This window comes from Dermochelys coriacea, chromosome 3, assembly GCF_009764565.3.
Source record: "Dermochelys coriacea isolate rDerCor1 chromosome 3, rDerCor1.pri.v4, whole genome shotgun sequence".
NCBI classification, from domain to species: Eukaryota; Metazoa; Chordata; order Testudines; family Dermochelyidae; genus Dermochelys; species Dermochelys coriacea.
The window spans coordinates 178,444,110-178,461,610 of NC_050070.1; the positions used below are offsets into that span (position 1 = coordinate 178,444,110).

At 41.3% G+C, this 17,501-nt stretch overlaps 1 protein-coding gene across 8 annotated transcripts in view; it reads left to right on the plus strand.

Annotated features, from left to right (window-relative positions):
* TTC7A (tetratricopeptide repeat domain 7A) overlaps positions 1-17,501 on the plus strand; it is a 268,350-nt gene that overhangs the window by 48,962 nt on the left and 201,887 nt on the right. For all 8 annotated transcript variants that reach the window (XM_038395347.2, XM_038395348.2, XM_038395349.2 and 5 more), the window contains 3 exons: positions 4,196-4,274; positions 7,805-7,965; positions 8,396-8,459. In XM_038395347.2, coding sequence (XP_038251275.1) covers positions 4,196-4,274; positions 7,805-7,965; positions 8,396-8,459 — 304 coding nt within the window. The remainder of the gene's footprint in view (positions 1-4,195; positions 4,275-7,804; positions 7,966-8,395; positions 8,460-17,501) is intronic.

Here is a 17,501-nt window from a genome sequence, read left to right on the forward strand (position 1 = left end):
ACCTGCAATGCTGGTGGAAGGTTTTCCCAACCTCACAACATATTTCAATAACACATAACAAAACTTCATAATTTCACATACAATGATATCACATACAATCCAACAGGGTATGAATGTTGAACAGATCAAGACTTTCAGAATGATACCTCAGAAGGTATACTTTGTACAAAACATATCAAAATTATATGACAGTGGTGAATATAGGAGGTCCAAGGTATTACTGTTGTGACGCTCTGTACCTCAAAGCATCTTTCATTTCCCATCCTAGTATTCAGTGTGCATTGTGAAACCATGAGATATATTTTCAGTTTATTTGTAATAAGCTTTGAGATCTATTTGCATGAAATGCACTATGCATGTACAATATTTTCCCTGGAAAAATCATGGAGCAGGTCCTCAAAGAATCAATCCTGAAGCACTTAGAGGAGAGGAAAGTGATCAGGAACAGTCAGCATGGATTCACCAAGGGAAGGTCATGCCTGACTAATCTAATCGCCTTTTATGATGAGATTACTGGTTCTGTGGATGAAGGGAAAGCAGTGGATGTATTGTTTCTTGACTTTAGCAAAGCTTTTGACACGGTCTCCCACAGCATTCTTGTCAGCAAGTTAAGGAAGTATGGGCTGGATGAATGCACTATAAGGTGGGTAGAAAGCTGGCTAGATTGTCGGGCTCAACGGGTAGTGATCAATGGCTCCATGTCTAGTTGGCAGCCGGTGTCAAGTGGAGTGCCCCAGGGGTCGGTCCTGGGGCCCGTTTTGTTCAATATCTTCATAAATGATCTGGAGGATGGTGTGGATTGCACTCTCAGCAAATTTGCGGATGATACTAAACTGGGAGGAGTGGTAGATACGCTGGAGGGGAGGGATAGGATACAGAAGGACCTAGACAAATTGGAAGATTGGGCCAAAAGAAATCTAATGAGGTTCAATAAGGATAAGTGCAGGGTCCTGCACTTAGGATGGAAGAATCCAATGCACCGCTACAGACTAGGGACCGAATGGCTCGGCAGCAGTTCTGCGGAAAAGGACCTAGGGGTGACAGTGGACGAGAAGCTGGATATGAGTCAGCAGTGTGCCCTTGTTGCCAAGAAGGCCAATGGCATTTTGGGATGTATAAGTAGGGGCATAGCGAGCAGATCGAGGGACGTGATCGTTCCCCTCTATTCGACACTGGTGAGGCCTCATCTGGAGTACTGTGTCCAGTTTTGGGCCCCACACTACAAGAAGGATGTGGATAAATTGGAAAGAGTACAGCGAAGGGCAACAAAAATGATTAGGGGTCTAGAGCACATGACTTACGAGGAGAGGCTGAGGGAGCTGGGATTGTTTAGTCTGCAGAAGAGAAGAATGAGGGGGGATTTGATAGCTGCTTTCAACTACCTGAAAGGGGGTTTCAAAGAGGATGGCTCTAGACTGTTCTCAATGGTAGCAGATGACAGAACGAGGAGTAATGGTCTCAAGTTGCAATGGGGGAGGTTTAGATTGGATATTAGGAAAAACTTTTTCACTAAGAGGGTGGTGAAACACTGGAATGCGTTACCTAGGGAGGTGGTAGAATCTCCTTCCTTAGAGGTTTTTAAGGTCAGGCTTGACAAAGCCCTGGCTAGGATGATTTAACTGGGACTTGGTCCTGCTTTGAGCAGGGGGTTGGACTAGATGACCTTCTGGGGTCCCTTCCAACCCTGATATTCTATGATTCTATGATTCTATTGTTATCACTAAACAAGACCGCTGGGTTTCAGTACCTAGTGTGGCAAGGCACCTTCTCGGTCTCACCAGCATCAGCTGTTTTTAGCCTTGGTGAGATGGGCTTGGGGTAAAACAGGCCCTCTTGGCTACACAGGGGCAGTCCGCTCCTTCTCTCAGCCAGACTTTTAGTCTTATTTTTTCTCCCTTAGGGGAGGGAATGCAACCTCCCCTCCTGGTGTGTCTTGCTGCTCCTTGCGTACTGGCAGCTTGACTTCCCCACCTCTCTTCCCAACACGGGAGGGTTTAAAAAGGTCTCATGCAGCTCTTAGTTGGAATCAACTGATCCTAATTGCCCTCAGGTAACTCCCTCTCAGCTGATCCTAATTGATCTCTGGTGACCCCTTCTCAGCCGAACCTGATTGACCTGTAGTCACCCCTCCTCAGTTGATAGGGAGGAGGGCTTTTTACCCTTCTGGGACTGTTTTCTACCCCGCCCTTGCAGCTGTCTATCCTGAGTTTATCGTACTAGCCAAAGTGTGTTATGTTATTAAATAGTGCTTCATTGGCATCCGATATAAGCCATAATACACCAAAGCCCCAGTACACCCATAACTTTTCAATGTTTTTCTTTGTTAAATTGTTCACAAATAGTCATAAAACATTCTTTAAAATGGCTATTCAAATGTCTATTCTGGAGTAAAATATTGCCATCTTTGTGGCTAAATCCAAGTCAGCTCATTAATACCAATATGCATCTCTACATCCATCCATTATCAGGCAAAAATAGCACTGCTTACAGTCTTTTATTTATTTATTTATTTGTTTTTGTTAACTTTTCTTCGCCCGAATCAAAGAAATCACATAAGCTTACTTGAGACTAACCCCAGTGAAGTCAGTGGGACTACTCATATGCTTAGGTGTGTGCTCGAGTGCTTTCCTGGACTGGTAAACACCAACCCTATCATGAGATTTGCTTGCTAAGCTTTTTGTTGTATTTTTTGGTGTGGGTGCGGAATGCTATTTGATGTGAGGTAAAACAAAAAGCAGCCAAACAGAATCTTTGGTCATTTTGCACTCTTAGTGCTTTCACACATACTGGGTCAGATTTACCTCCGTGTCTGTTTAAAAAATATAAGATTTTATTGAATTCCATTCTTGCTCTGACCCTCAAAAAGGCAGACTAAGTTCCTGCTCCTGTATCTGGAGAGCTCATTGCAAGACTAAGGCCAGAGTTAGAAACTTCCTGAAGCTTCCTGTCCCTGACAAACCCAAACCATATTTTCTATTTAGAGGGGAGCGAATAATTCACAGCAAATAACTTGCTCAAAATATTTCACTTCTTTTTTTTTTTAATTGTCTCTGAGCAGCATGTGTTTTACACCTCCAATAGTTCAAAATTATTTCTGTCTGTAAATTGTCTGAGTAGATCATTGTGAGAATTCATTATTTGAAATTTTGAAATATGACGATTAGTATTGATTGGACAGAAGGTCATGCAGTGTGGTTCTGTTCCCTCATTGGACGAGCACAACTCCTCAAATGAAGTTTTTAGTGTGAATGCCCATGATTACAAATATGTAATTTGTTTCCCACAAATATCTTTTGATAGATGTTAACATATTGCTGTTTCCTCAAATATTTCTGCCATTAAACTTCTTTGTTAAAATGTTTGTGGAATATAACATGGAAGGAGCGGGAACACAGTTGAAGCCAATGAGCTTTAAAATTCAATGACATGTTCACAGAAAAAGTCTTGCTGTAGGTGTCCAGCTCTTCTTTCTCTTTGTTTCAACGAGTGTAGGGTTTACCTATACAGGAAAGTTATACCAATATAAGCTAAAATGTGAATTTAAACTGCTTTAGTTAGACTAGCATCACTGCCCACATGGTCACTCTTATTCCAGTATAAATATACCTTTTTCTTTAACTTATGTCACTTTGGAACCAGGGGGAAAGCCACTCTTCTTCAGGAATCAGAATATTCACATGGAGTGTTACACCAGTATAACTACAACAATTTAACTATAGAGGTATAATTTTACTGGATTCACTGGTAAGTTTCCAGGATAGACCAGCTCTAACCCCCTCACCCTACCTACTCTCAGTGATACAACATTTAAACATAACCAAAAAGGAGTGGTCATTTAAGAACATCACGCAAGCTCAGTTTAATACAAACCAGTACAGTGTGTACACAAAAAGAGGAGCAGCATCTGCTTTATAAATATGATCCATGAAAGGCTTCCAAATGTCTCCTCTGTTCTTCAAATGTGAATGTGATTTTCTCATAGGAAGCCATCTGCGATAGGCATGCTAACGAGATTGCTTCATTCAGAGTGCCATTGTTTTTCCTATGCCTGAGTGACTTGCTTTATGTCGTTAGCCTAACTTTGGAGATATTATCCTTTTTATTTTCTCTTCTTTTAAAAAGACAGTTTGTTGCATAGCAGATGTGCATCACAAGGAGTCTGGTTTTAAACGTGCTGTTTTTGCCTTCCTGTTAGAAACATCGTGAAAGGAATGAGGGACCTGCGAGAAGTATTACGGACTGTGGAAACAAAAACTACTCAGAGCTTCAAAATGGTAAGAAAATGTATGGATGGATTTAAAGATGGAAAGTCAGTTTAATCTGCTTTATGGATAGTTTAGTTTATTTCTTAATCATTGCTGTGGAACAAGATTCCCCCATTCCTCCCCCGACTGATGCCCTTGTTGGACATTTTGGTGACACACAACCCCAACAGACACACCTAAGCATTTGAATCTGGACAGGTGGGTATTTTTTCTGCCTCTCTTTTGAAAGCATTGTTCTGTTCAGTGTATTTTTTTTATTTGTAGGTTATTTTATTTTATTTTGCACACCAAAGCAATTGTTGTAACATGAAACAAAATATGTACTGTATTTCTGGCATCCCTGGATTATCCAGCTGATAATGTCTGTCTTTGTCTCTCTTTCACACTCAGACGCGCACATGCTTTTTCACATTAATACATAGCAGTGCTGTTTTTGAATCTTTTTCCCTCCTGGAACTTTCAGTGCATTTAGATTTAAGACGGCACATTTTCTCTCTGTGAAGCACTCTGTTGAACAGTGTAATTGGGGATGATACTTGAGGATTGCCATTTTTGTGTGCTGTCTTTCCAAGGGCCTCTTTCAAATGGACACATCAGAATTTACCTGTGCATGTTAGAGAGCAGCCAGAGACTGTCACAAGTTATGGAAGTTTTGTTCTTGGGGGAGCTGATAGTTTATTCGTAGGTTTATATTTGTGTGTGCTTCAATTGTAATATTAAAAATATGAACATGGGGAAGTCGCAGGGACATTATTGATGTGCATCATTAACCAGTGGCTAGTCCTGAAATGGGAGACTTTCTGGTACTTGTCATAACTCATATAGCATGGCTAGGTGAAAAAAGGCCACTTCTCAGGATGGATAAGTCAGTCAAAGTTTGGATCTGTCCTGTTGTTCTTGTTCAGGGCTTTGTCTCCCAGCAATGGCTGGTAGTCACCCAAATATATGATTAATGTCAACTGGCCTCTTCTTAATAAGACTGCTGTTATCCAGGCTTTTGGTCATGGATGAAGACCCTTAAACCTGGAAAGTCATGGTCTTGTGTGTTACTGACACCTGGATGACTAAACTGGCCTTGTGTTGGTTCAACTTTGTCCATGTATTCGATCCAAAATGAGTCCAGAGGAAGAGATGTGGCTGTGCTTTTTACCTATGATTTTAGGTGCAGGAGATGCCAAGGTCCCAAGGGTGGTCTGATCTGAATGTGTCCACCTACCATACGAATCCAGGGCTAAAATGAATGGTATACTGGGCATGTACAGAATGAATGTTCTGGGTGTGTTCCTACTTGAGTCCATGTCAGGTCTGGTCTCTCTGTGTGACCTACATGTGTCATTCTGGAACTTCTCTGTCCATTCTGACAATGTCTCTTCCGTGTCAGCTCAAGATCTCTAGGTCACCAAGTGGTTTCTAGCTTATTCCATACTCTCAGGAGCTTGTCTTTGTGCTGGGCATGGAAATGGGTGTTTTTAAAAAATGTCACAGTTGAAATGGTCCCATCACTTTCCAGACCAAGATCAGAATTCTGGGGGATTTTATTGCTCAACCATAACATTGCTCTGCTGAAGGGCTGTTGAGCATAAGCATTTCTTGTTCCCAAACTCTGACACACAGTGGTACTTGGATGCTGCTTTTTGTGTAGTGCAGGGTGAGCTGTGCCACACAGGAGAGATTAATCCCCAGGGGAAGATTAGGAGGTGTTTATACCACTATACCATTGGACTTTTTTTTTTTTTTTTTTTAAAGAGCTTTTGAGAGGGGATTAGGGCAGGAATATACTTAATTAAACTAGTTTTTCAAACACTAAAATTAAACACATGAGCATATTTCGCTTGTAGGCTGACAATGTACTTGAAGCACAATGATGCTTTTTTAGCCAAAGGCAGTAATAATATAAATCAGAGACTTGGATTGTTCTAATTTGTTTGGTCTTATTCAAAACAAAAGTGAAGCTAATTTACACTGTCTTACTGTACTGTACATTACAGTCAAAGCAGACTCCAAGCATTTGGGGCCTCTCTTCTGAGCTGTTTTATCCCAATCACGGTCATAGTTTCATGCAGAGCTGCAGAGATCTTACTGATACTAGTGCAGTTTTTCTTATCCCCAGGGCTTTAGAAAAAAATGTCAGAGAGCTGGATCCTCAGGGTGAAACTGACTAAATGATTATATGCTGAGATGATAAAATGATATGGGCTAATATCACTGCAGGGTATTTTGCTAATGTTTACATGTTATAAAAAGTATAGAAAAGGCTGGTTACTAGCAGATAGCTTTCCATCAGTTTTTATCAGTGCATGGAGGTATGAAGACTCCAAAGAGTTATGTGGAGCAGTATTTCTCCACACCAATACCAGCCATTCAAATCAGTTTGCCATTATCTGGAAATAGAAGTGAAACCTTCCTTTCCAGTTTTCAAGAAACTCTGCACATTACTGCTATTGCATCTTAACTAACAAGATTATGTCCTTATGTGATGAGATGGTCAAAAAAGAAACAATAAAAGTCCTCAGCATCAACAGTTTTTTGTTTTGTTGGCAATCTGGTAATAGGAACTTTCCATAGGTATAGATGAACTGGATTGAAGTTGGAGAGGTCATTCCTACTATTTTTGATATTAGAATACATGGTGGGGAGCAACTAGGACTGATCTATTAGTATGTATAGGTATACTTATCTTGTATGCAGAACATACTAACATGGCAGGCCTAGTTGTTCCCCCACCATGTATGTTATATGTAATATTGTGTGTGCGTACACATGTGTTATAATCTGCATATGTTCTATGCAGAAACCAATGGGATGCATTGGATACATTTGAACAAAAAGGCAGGAAATGCCAGTATAAAGGTTCCTCCAATTCACTTCAGCTTGCTCACAACATTGTATCTCCTGGACCAGATGGTGACATGCCCTTATGTTGTGGGAGTGAGGGTGGAAGATGCGTAAGGTTCCTTTGTCCCATGTACTGCCCAAGGAAGGATATGTCGCAATTCCCATCCCTGCATAATGTTTTTGTTTTTGTTCTGAAGTTATGAAGGAGCAAAAAGAGTAGTAATACTCGAATAGGTTGTTTCTCTTTCACTGTTCTATAATTCAAATAGCTGAAGGGATTGTCTTTTAAAGGTAAAAAAATATATATATATATATTACCCTCTGGGCTGAGACAAGGGTGGAATTTTTCAGACTGAGAAAGCTGCGAATGTGGTTAGAGCCAACTATTTGGAGTGTAGCTGGGGTCTGAAATATCCGTGGGGGAATCACTTCTCACTTGCCTGATCGAACATGTCCCTTTCTTCCAGACGTTCTCTTACTCTTTCTCTGCCACTTTAGAATGGACCATCCAAACTTCTAGGACCTGATTTTCAAAGGAGCTGAGCACCTGCAGCTCCTAGTGACTTCAGTTGGTCTGTTAGTGCTAGGAACCTCTGAAAGTCAGGTCCCGAGTGTGTTTTATACTTGCGTTTCCTGCGTGAAGTCATGCCCCCTGCATGTGAGAGCCTTTTTAATAATTTCTGGTGCTTTCTGTTAATCTGTAGACAGCAGCCAAACAGCTAGCCGAAGTGCTCCTCCACTCCTTGAGTGAAGACTGTTACTGGAGCCCCTTATCTGATCCTCTGCCTGAGTTCATGAACAAGGAAGATAACTCTTACGTTAACAGTCTTCTTCGGCGGAGACCCCAGCTATACACAGGAGACAAGTAAGCACAGCTCTTTATTTTGGTTTCCACTCTGAGAGGAGAAAGTGTGGATGAAGTGTTCCTCAGTGCCAACTTGTTAACCCATGTAGTCTTGTTCATTTTTATTTATTTATTTTAACTTCTAATCAAAATGCCTTATGAAAAACCCAGACCTAAATCTGGAGTATATAGTTATTTCCCATGAATGGAGAATATCTGACTAAATAGCTATCTCAGTTGTGGAATGGGATGAAAATTCTGGAGGGTCAAAATAGTCCATTTTAGAATACGCACTAGAGCTCTTAATGTGTGGATCTGAAATAGAGGGTATTATATAGCAAATGAATCATACATGAGATGTTTCAAGTTACTGATCCTCTTGTGACATTAAAAATAGAGACTGGTGGGCTAATTCCTGATCTTGTTTATAAAAAAACTTTTTGTCTTTCAGCCTGTACTGCCCTCAAGATAACATAGAAGAGGCTCTTCTCCTCCTCTTAATCAGTGAATCTATGGTAAGCCAAAATGAATATTTAATAATGACAGCAATAAGGGGTACGTAGCATTTGTGTGTCAAGTCTTCTCGAAGTTTTGTAAACTGTAAAGAATCCACATGTTTACAGAATCTCTCCCAGACACCTGGAAATAAATAAGTCAGTAGTAAGGCAGGAACCAACTGTGTCTTCTCTTAGTGACTCAGCTTTTATTATTGCTTATTAAATGGATATTCAGTGAAGGGCTGAGGGATCCTTCAAGAAAAGAGTGATTTGTCCACATTGTGGTTTGAAAAATAATGTTTCTACTCCTGATATTGCTGAAATGCAGTTTGTAGGTGATTATTAGGAAGGGAAAACAAACTTTTCCTCTTCACAAATTTAAATGAGTTGGCTTTTGGGTTTTTTTTTTTTTTTTACAAGCCGCCTTGTGTTTACAAATGACGATTTTGCAGGCATCAAATGAGTTGAGTGTGCAACTGAAATTAATAAGGGATCTGCTGTGCTTTGACGCACAAGGTGTATTTGTTTAAAAGTACACATTTTTGTGAAAAAGGAAGTGTATTAGTCTGTTTGTGAGCAACTGCAATTGGTAACTCTAATTTTTGCAGGTTTTCTGTACTGTTTACTCTAGTGGTAAAATAAATATTTCATTTATTAAAGGCTGCAATAATGGGTATTGCTTCTGATAATTGTTAGCACTAGAGCAACTTTGTAGAGAAGTATACTACAGACATGAACTTTTTTTTAAAAAACAACCTTTTTAAAGGGAAAACAGTTTATAAACAAGTAATGCAGAATTCAGAATTAAATAAGTTACCTTTGGTAAATGCAAAGGTAAGCATCAAGTGTATACATATATTTTTAAATTACTTGGGAATGAAAAGAATGGCAAGAGAATGTAAGTACTGTGTTGTGTAGTTCAGCGTTTTCTTCTTTATTACCAATTTGCTCCTACTGGAATCTGATAATTTGCTACCACAAGTTATGTGTCTATGAACGTGATCATCCTGTGACGAGACCCAGCCTAGCCCTTAAGCGTCTCAGTACTCCTATTGACTTTGTTGGGACTAAAGTGCTTAAAGTAAAGCATGCACTTAAATGCTTAGCAGGATTGGATCTGAGCTCTGTGAAATGGAACTTTTATGTCCACCATAGTCACATTGGATTTCTGACACCCTTTTCCTAAACCAGGGGTAGGCAAACTTTTTGGCCCGAGGGCCACATCTGGGTGGGGAAATTGCATGCAGGGCCCTGAATGTAGGGCTGGGGTAGGGGGTTGGGATGTGGGAGGGGTGCGGTGTGCAGGAAGGGGCTTAGGGTAAGGGTTTGGGGAAGAGGAGGGGTGCGGGGTGTACGAGTCGGCTCAGGGCAGGAGGTTGGGGTGCAGGAGGAGTGCAGCAGGGGACTCAGGGCAGGGTGCAGGAGGGGTTCGGGGTGTGGGCTCCGGCCTGGTGCTGCTTATCGGGAGTGGCTCTGGGGTAGCAGCGGCGCGCACTGGGACCAGAGCAGGCTCCCTGCCTGCCTGCCCTGGCCCCGCGCCACTCTCGGAAGCAGCTGGCACCACATCCCTGCAGCCCCTGTGAGAGGTGGGGAGAGGGCTCCTATTGGTCACAGTTTCCCGTTCCTGGCCAATGGGAGCTGCAGGGGTGGTGCCTGCTGACAAGGGCAGTGCACAGAGCCCTCGCCCTGCCCCCCCCCCCCCCCGCCAAGGGCCTCAGGGATGTAGTGCCAGCCACTTCTGGGAGCGGCGTGGGGCCCGCAGCATCATGGGGGTGGCAATTCTGCGGGCTGGATCCAAAGCTCTGACGTGCCCACTCCTGTCCTAAACCATGCCCTGATATTTACCATTGTAAGTCTACAAATTTACCTTTCTGAATTTCTCTGTGAATTTGTTGGTCATAAAAATGGAGGACTAGTAATAATGTCTAAATCCAGGCATAATGCAGATATGTGCTGCTCAGTCTTTGCAATATTCAGTAGTCTGTCCGTGCACTTTAGTCTTTATCTGAAACAGCCCTGCTCTTCTAGCCTTGAATGGTCTTTGACTTGCTGCAATCATGGTGAATAAGGGATTTATGTTATGTGCACAGCATTCTTAATGGACCACATGGAAATCACCAGGTTTATAACTTTTATATTTATAACCATTATAACTTCAGCTATATGTGAACTCAAGTCTCTTAAAGAAAAAAACTAATAAAAAAAAATCCTCTCTCCAGAAGAGTATCAAGTAACCTTTAATGGTTTTGCATCCTCTTAGACCCTGTAAAATAGCTTTTCCTCATTGATGTTGTACAACTTATTTAAATGAATGTTCAGTATTTATTATTATTTATGTAGCAGCTAAGGTGTGTTGTATGCTTTAAATACCCCATAATAACACTGGCCCTTGCCCCAGAACAGTCAGTTTATAAAACTTTACAGTCTAAACAGACAGCTCACAGACAAACAAGAGAGGGAGAGGGTACAGTGCATTTTTCCCCTCTCCTTTTTAATTATAGCCTCTGGAACTTTCCGTAACGAATCTTGACTCTTTATGACCTTTCTTCATTTCCCACCAATCATCAAGTCTTCCTCTTCCCTCCACACAAACCTCTGAAAAAATTGACAGCTCTAGCTTTGCCTGCTCCAAACATTGAAAAACAATGAATCAGGCCCCCAAAAGCCATGAGATTGGCTTAAAAATCATGATTTTTTTTTTAAAACAATAATAGATTTGGGGCTTTTTTTATTGGCTCTCTGAGCTGTCTGAAGGCACAGTTGCTTCATGTTTCCAACTTTTTCTCTGCAGTCACAAGTGCTAGAAATAGAGTGACCAGATGTCTCGTTTTTATAGGGACGGTCCCGTTTTTTGGGACTTTTTCTTATATAGGCGCCTATTACCCCCCACCTCCTGTCCTGTTTTTTCACAGTTGCTATCTGGTCACCCTAGCTAGAAACATTTTTATTTTGGTAACTGAAAGCTGAGATTCTCTTTGAATCATTGGACTCTAGGAGCTAGGGCTTTAAGAAAGGCAGCAAATATTTTGAGACTTGTAATAAAATTACAGTTGTTTGCAACCCTGCAGCTTGCTAAGGTTTAGGCCTGCTGTCCATGGAAGAAGAGAGCAGGCTTTTGGAGATGTTGACCACTAAGAGTAGCTTTCTCCTAGTGTCACCCTCTGTAGACCATCCCTGGGGAGGTCCTGCTTTATGTGGTCAGTGGGGCTTGGGGAGATGCCTCACAGGCCTGGTACACCAGGGTCTGAAAGAGGAGAAAGTAAGTAATGTGTTATTTGACAAAGTATGCACATACGTATCATTTGGCAAATAGGCTCCATAGCAGAGTGCTACAAGAGAAGCAGGGTGAAAACAGCAATGTAGAGAAACTGCGCTGCTCCTCCTTTAAGAGTAAATGTACAGACAAGTGCTTTGCTTGTTGCTGTTTTAAAGAATATACATGACCAATAAATAGAAATGCAAGCACAGGAAAAAGTTGTCTAGCAGAAATAATGGCTGCACTCTGGTTCCGAAAAGATCTATGTGACCCGTGGACATTTTTCCTGTAGTTCTCCCATTCAGCTACCAACAAGGGGAAATGTTGCCAAGTTTATGACATAATGTCTGAGATCTTGGCCATGGCATCCTGGCTGCAGGCTAGCTGGAGGGGTGGCTGTGTTTTTTAATTTGCTGAAGCCTAGGGGAGTAAGTTAATGAGAGGCAAGGTCTCCCCCTTGATTGGAAAGCTGTAAAGTTAACCACTGTGAATCATACACATTCAGCTTCCTACAGAGTAGAAAATGACAGTGATATATCTCTGCATGCCAGTGAGCACAGGGCTCTTGTGTTTCTGGCTGCTTTAGTCTTTCAGTATTTACCATAATCAACTCTCAAGATTAACAAAAATGTACAAATGAGGTTGACTCATCAGGAGAAATCCACTCTAACACACAGCTTGGGATGCTTTGTTTCCCCTCTAACCTATCTCCTGGAGTCCTATCCATTCCAGCATGTTCGAGTAAAAGCTGTGTTATCCGGCACTTTATCAACCACAAAGCTCTATTAACCGGCATTTCTGATATCTCCCAATACAAATCTTCAGTCTAGGAACTGGGACTAGTATACTGCCCAGGAGGTTATGCAATTGCACATTCTGCACTCTTTTATGCAAAAGAGGCAGAAGACAAGTAAGCAAGCTGATATCAGGGATTTATTCAAAAAAGCAGCTTCCAGGGTGTGTCATAGAGTCATTACAGATTCAGCCCAATCTCCTACACCTTCTACAGCTACAGTCATAATTGATGTTGATAATGATGATCCTGAGGCACTGCAAGATCCCGAAGTGAAAGATTAAATTATGTTCAGTATAGTTTTAGTGTTAAGTGTATTTTTAGTGATTTGGGTATACGCCTTGCACTGCCCATAGTGATATGTAGTGTCATAAGATAGTTTTCTATACAGTAGGTTACCTGTATACAATTAAGTGCTTCAAGAAACCAACCACTATGCAATGCAGTACTGCTACTGGATTGGAGTATCTGTATTCTATTTTATACTTTATTCATTTTATTGTAGTCTAATTCTTTGAAAATTGGTATTCCATTGGTAAGTATAACTCTTAGTTAACCAGAATTTTTGATTAACTGGCACCCCCATACCCCTGTCATGCCGGATAACAAAGTTTTTACTAAAAGAAAAGGAGTACTTGTGGCACCTTAGAGACTAACAAATTTATTAGAGCATAAGCTTTTGTGAGCTACAGCTCACTTCATCGGATGCATTTATGCTCTAATAAATTTGTTAGTCTCTAAGGTGCCACAAGTACTCCTTTTCTTTTTGCGAATACAGACTAACACGGCTTCTACTCTGAAAGTTTTTACTGTATTTAGAAGGTACAGAGTGGTCATGTCACTGCTCTTCTCTGTAGCACTCTCTTGGGGGAAAATGTCTCCTCTGTATGTGAATGTTCCTGCATCTTTTGCTCCTCTGGGTATTGTGGTCGGGCAAAGGCAGAAAGAAGGGGGAAGGGCAGAGAGCAGGGAAAACAATGGTGGCTAGAGGGTTGATATAGGCAGACATCTGTGGGTCACAAAGGAGAACCATGGAGCAGGCATGGGGAGTCAAGAAGAGGGATCCAGAGGGAAAGAGGGGGAGTAAAATTTTTTCAAGGAATAATTTTTCAAGTAACCTATGAGGGGAGGGTGCCATTGTTGGGGGGTTTTCTATATATTCTGATGAATTTTAGATTATTTTTCTCTGCCTTTCTGTCACCCTCCTAACCTTTCATTCACCCAAATAAACTCTGGCTATGTGGTGGCCCCAGGACACTTCCGTTGTTACAAGAAATTTCCCTGGCAAAAGCTTTCACATTAAAGCTCCTATGGGCTTGATCCTCCGTTCACTGAAGGAAATGGCAAAACTCCCATTGTCTTTAATGGTGCAGAATCAGGGCCTATGACAGTGTCCTCACTTTTTTCTTTCCTCTTATCATGTTTGCTTCTGTGAGTAATTTTTAAAGGAATCCTTTTCCTCATTTCAGTAAAAAGGAGAATGACTTCTAATAGTAACTGGGCATTATTTCAGTATTACATTGACTGTGTCTCTGAGCCAAAGTGTGATAGTTTTTTTGGATTGCAAAATAGCACAATTCACAAATAACCAAACTTTTTTTTAAACTAGGAAATATCATATTCAGAAAATAAATATATATATATATATATATATATATATATATATATATATATATATGAAGTAACACTCTTAACATCACTTCGCATCTGAGGTTCAGTTTCCTCTGGAAATTATCTCAATTGTGTTCCAACATGCTTCCTGTCTCATTGAAAATGGGAATCTAATTTTCATGATAAGCGAAGGTATTCTAGCCCGAGTTTGGCTAGTTGAGTTTGGCAGATATCCTTTTCAATGCCACCTGATATTAAGTTAGTTACCACAGTTGACAACAGTATCCTCTTCAAGGAATCCATAGAAATACACCAGATTACTGCAAATCACAGAGCAGATTGTGGTGGTTTGTTTAAAAATTGTGGGAAATCCACACCCCTAAGAGACGTAGCTATGCAGACTTAACCCTCCAGTATAGACAGCACTAGGTCAAGGGAAGAATTCTTCCGTCAACCTAGCTACTGCCTCTCGGGGAAGTGAATTTCCTACAGTGACAGGAGATCCCCTCCCATTGCTGTAGGTAGTGTCTACACTGAAGCACTACAGGTAGTGTCTACAGCTGTGCTGCTGTTACATTTTAAGTGTAGACATTGCCCAACTAAAGGTACATGGGGAGATCCGATGCCTGTGGGGAGAAGACATCTTCCCTTCAGAACCAGCAGGATCAGTGGGGTTTTCTTGTGGCTATCAGTCAGCCTGAGGGCTGTAGAACCCTTTGGGCTGAGATATGCCCACCATATATGTCAGGGATTGGCAGGTTGATCAGTATAGCTTTAACTCCACTAGTCCAATCCTTCCACTAATTTAACTCAACCAAAACACTTACCCTGCATTTCTGTATAGTGCTCCCTGGCATCTGAGTGGGCTCCCCATATCCTGCTACCCAGGCCCTCATGTAGTGGAATGGTACTAGTTCTGTTGCCAGCCAGGCATTCTGTGCTGGTGGGAGGGAAGAGAGAGTCCGTCAGGATTTTCCCTTAATGTAGTTGTATTTATTTTAATAACCGTTCTCTGGAATATTTTTTGTACTGTAATTGGCCACACTGGCCAAAGGTTTCTCAGAGCCAGGAATGGAACATTTTCTGTTAGCTTTTGTGTGTTTATTTTAAAGTAATTTTTTAGCTGTTTATTTACATTTAGAATCTGTTCCACTCTTGAGTTTGACATCTAAAGTACAGCTTAAATTGCCTTTATTGAAGCCTTGTTAGTGTCCGCTTTTGTGGCAAGAGGCTGTATTAAAGCATAGCCTCTCGCTGGCGGCTGTGGATCAACAAACATAGCAGGACTGTCTGCTCACGAAAAGGGCAGGGTAACTTTAGATTGATTTGGCCTTCTGCTCCGTCTTCTCTGTCATATTGGAAATTAAACTGCCTGTATCCAAAACTAATAAACTCGGTGCCATCATCAACTCTCATTTCTGATTTGAGTCCACAGTGGAAATTTGATCTTGGAGAGTCTGAGAGAGAAGAGAAGATGGTGCATGGAAACAGATTTTGGGACATACCCTGCTCTCTTTATATATGTGAGCAATCCAATGGATTTCTGTGGGATTGCTTGCAAGAGTAAGATGAGCAGGGTTTGACCCATTATCTACATAGAGTGATAACATCTGGAACATTTCACAATCTTCCAGTTCCTTTGCAATTCCTGACTCTGTAAAGTTGTTTGTTTGTAAGAAATTAGGGGAGTCTTTTGTTGTGGAATTTCTTCAAATGGGAGTAAACCCAGTGATGACAGATTTACAGTAGCCTAACAATTGTTACAAAACTTTCTCTTAAGATTGTTTTCCTGAGGGCTAGGGGGACGGTATCTGTCATAGTCGATGAATGAGATACAAGGTTGCCATTTTACATATTCCTGTCATTATCTCTCCAAACCAATGTGCTGCACTTTGTACAACAAGTCTGAGTGTTGTCACATCTAGGGTGCAACACAAGGCTACTTTCTTTCTATGGACCTCCCAAGAAGATGGAGGGCAGAATATGCCAAGAATGTGTTTCAGAAAATACACCACTTACATTAAAGCCTCTTGAATAAGCAGCTTTAATCTGGGCAGCAGGACATGGACTGAGAGCCTTTTCCTTTGCGGGAATGTATGTTCCTTCCAAGCTTGTGAGAGGCATTCAGATACTAAGGTGATGGGAGCTTTTCACATGTCATCAGTTATTGTATTAGCTATCGAATATATTTTATTCCAGGTGTACAGCCCATACCTGATTTATGTTAAACTTGTTACATTGTCTTATTATTTTTCTGTCTTGCTTTTTGTGATATTTCAGAATTAGTTCTGTTACAATAGAAGCCGTTAAAATATAACCAGTAAAAGATATGATAGTCATATTGCTTTACCAAATGCCAAAACACAGGGAAAATTTGAAAGGGGGTATTCACATGCTGTTAACTTTCCAAGGAACAGTTGAGTTGCCGTGTTTCTCTGCTTCATTTTGCATGCCCCTGTTACACTGAGGGAGTGGAAAACAGCCAATTTTTTGTTTATTTGAGTTCTGTAGTTCTCTAGCAATTCACAGCAGATATCTTTTTAATTGTCTGTGTATATTACTGATGCATTTTACTTAGAGGAAAGCACTTAGGAAAAAGAATAAAGTGGTAATATTTAGTACTTGAGTGCTTTATGGGCCAGATCCTAAGTAGGTGTAAATGCACACAGCTCCGTTTATTTCAGTGGCACTGTGTCCATTTATACTAGCTGAGGATCTGGCTCTACGTCTCCCAAATGATTTACAGACCTGGGGGTAGATTTTACACCTGTACATGAATCTGGGCTGTTACAAGCTGATGAGGAGCCTGCCAGAGGGCCCCTGCCACAGAAAGTCCACACCCCCTCAGTGTGCCCAGTACAAACAGAAATGAAAGTCAGTACAGCCAGAGTCTGTATTAATTATTCAGCAGTGCCCGAGACAAGCCGTGGTGGGAAACCCAGAGTCCATGCAGTGTCAGGTGGTCTCTGGGCAGATGGCCCAGTGTCCTGATGGATCCCTGTGATCTGGGTATATCTAGGAGGACCTGTGGGGTTTGTATGCTGAACCCCTTGTTTCTTTCATGAGTAGTGAGGGGAGCATGCTTCTCCCTGCCTTCTACAGAAGAATGCAGTGGGAATTCTATAAGTGGAATCTTCTGGAATGTCCTGGTCCCTACTTGAGTATTTCTGCATAGGGACTGACTGACTTTCTTCTCTGACCTTCATGTCTTAAGGAGAAATACTTGGAGCAGTGACTCAAAGTTTCCTTTGCTATCCACTCACTCCATCTGTCAGTTGTTCTAGGTGGGGAAATGCTCATGTTCTCTTTGGTGGGACTATGAGTGCCAAATGTGAAGCCTTGTGAATTAACCTATATACGGTGATTTCAGGACTTCCTAAGATAAAAATTGTAAAGGAAT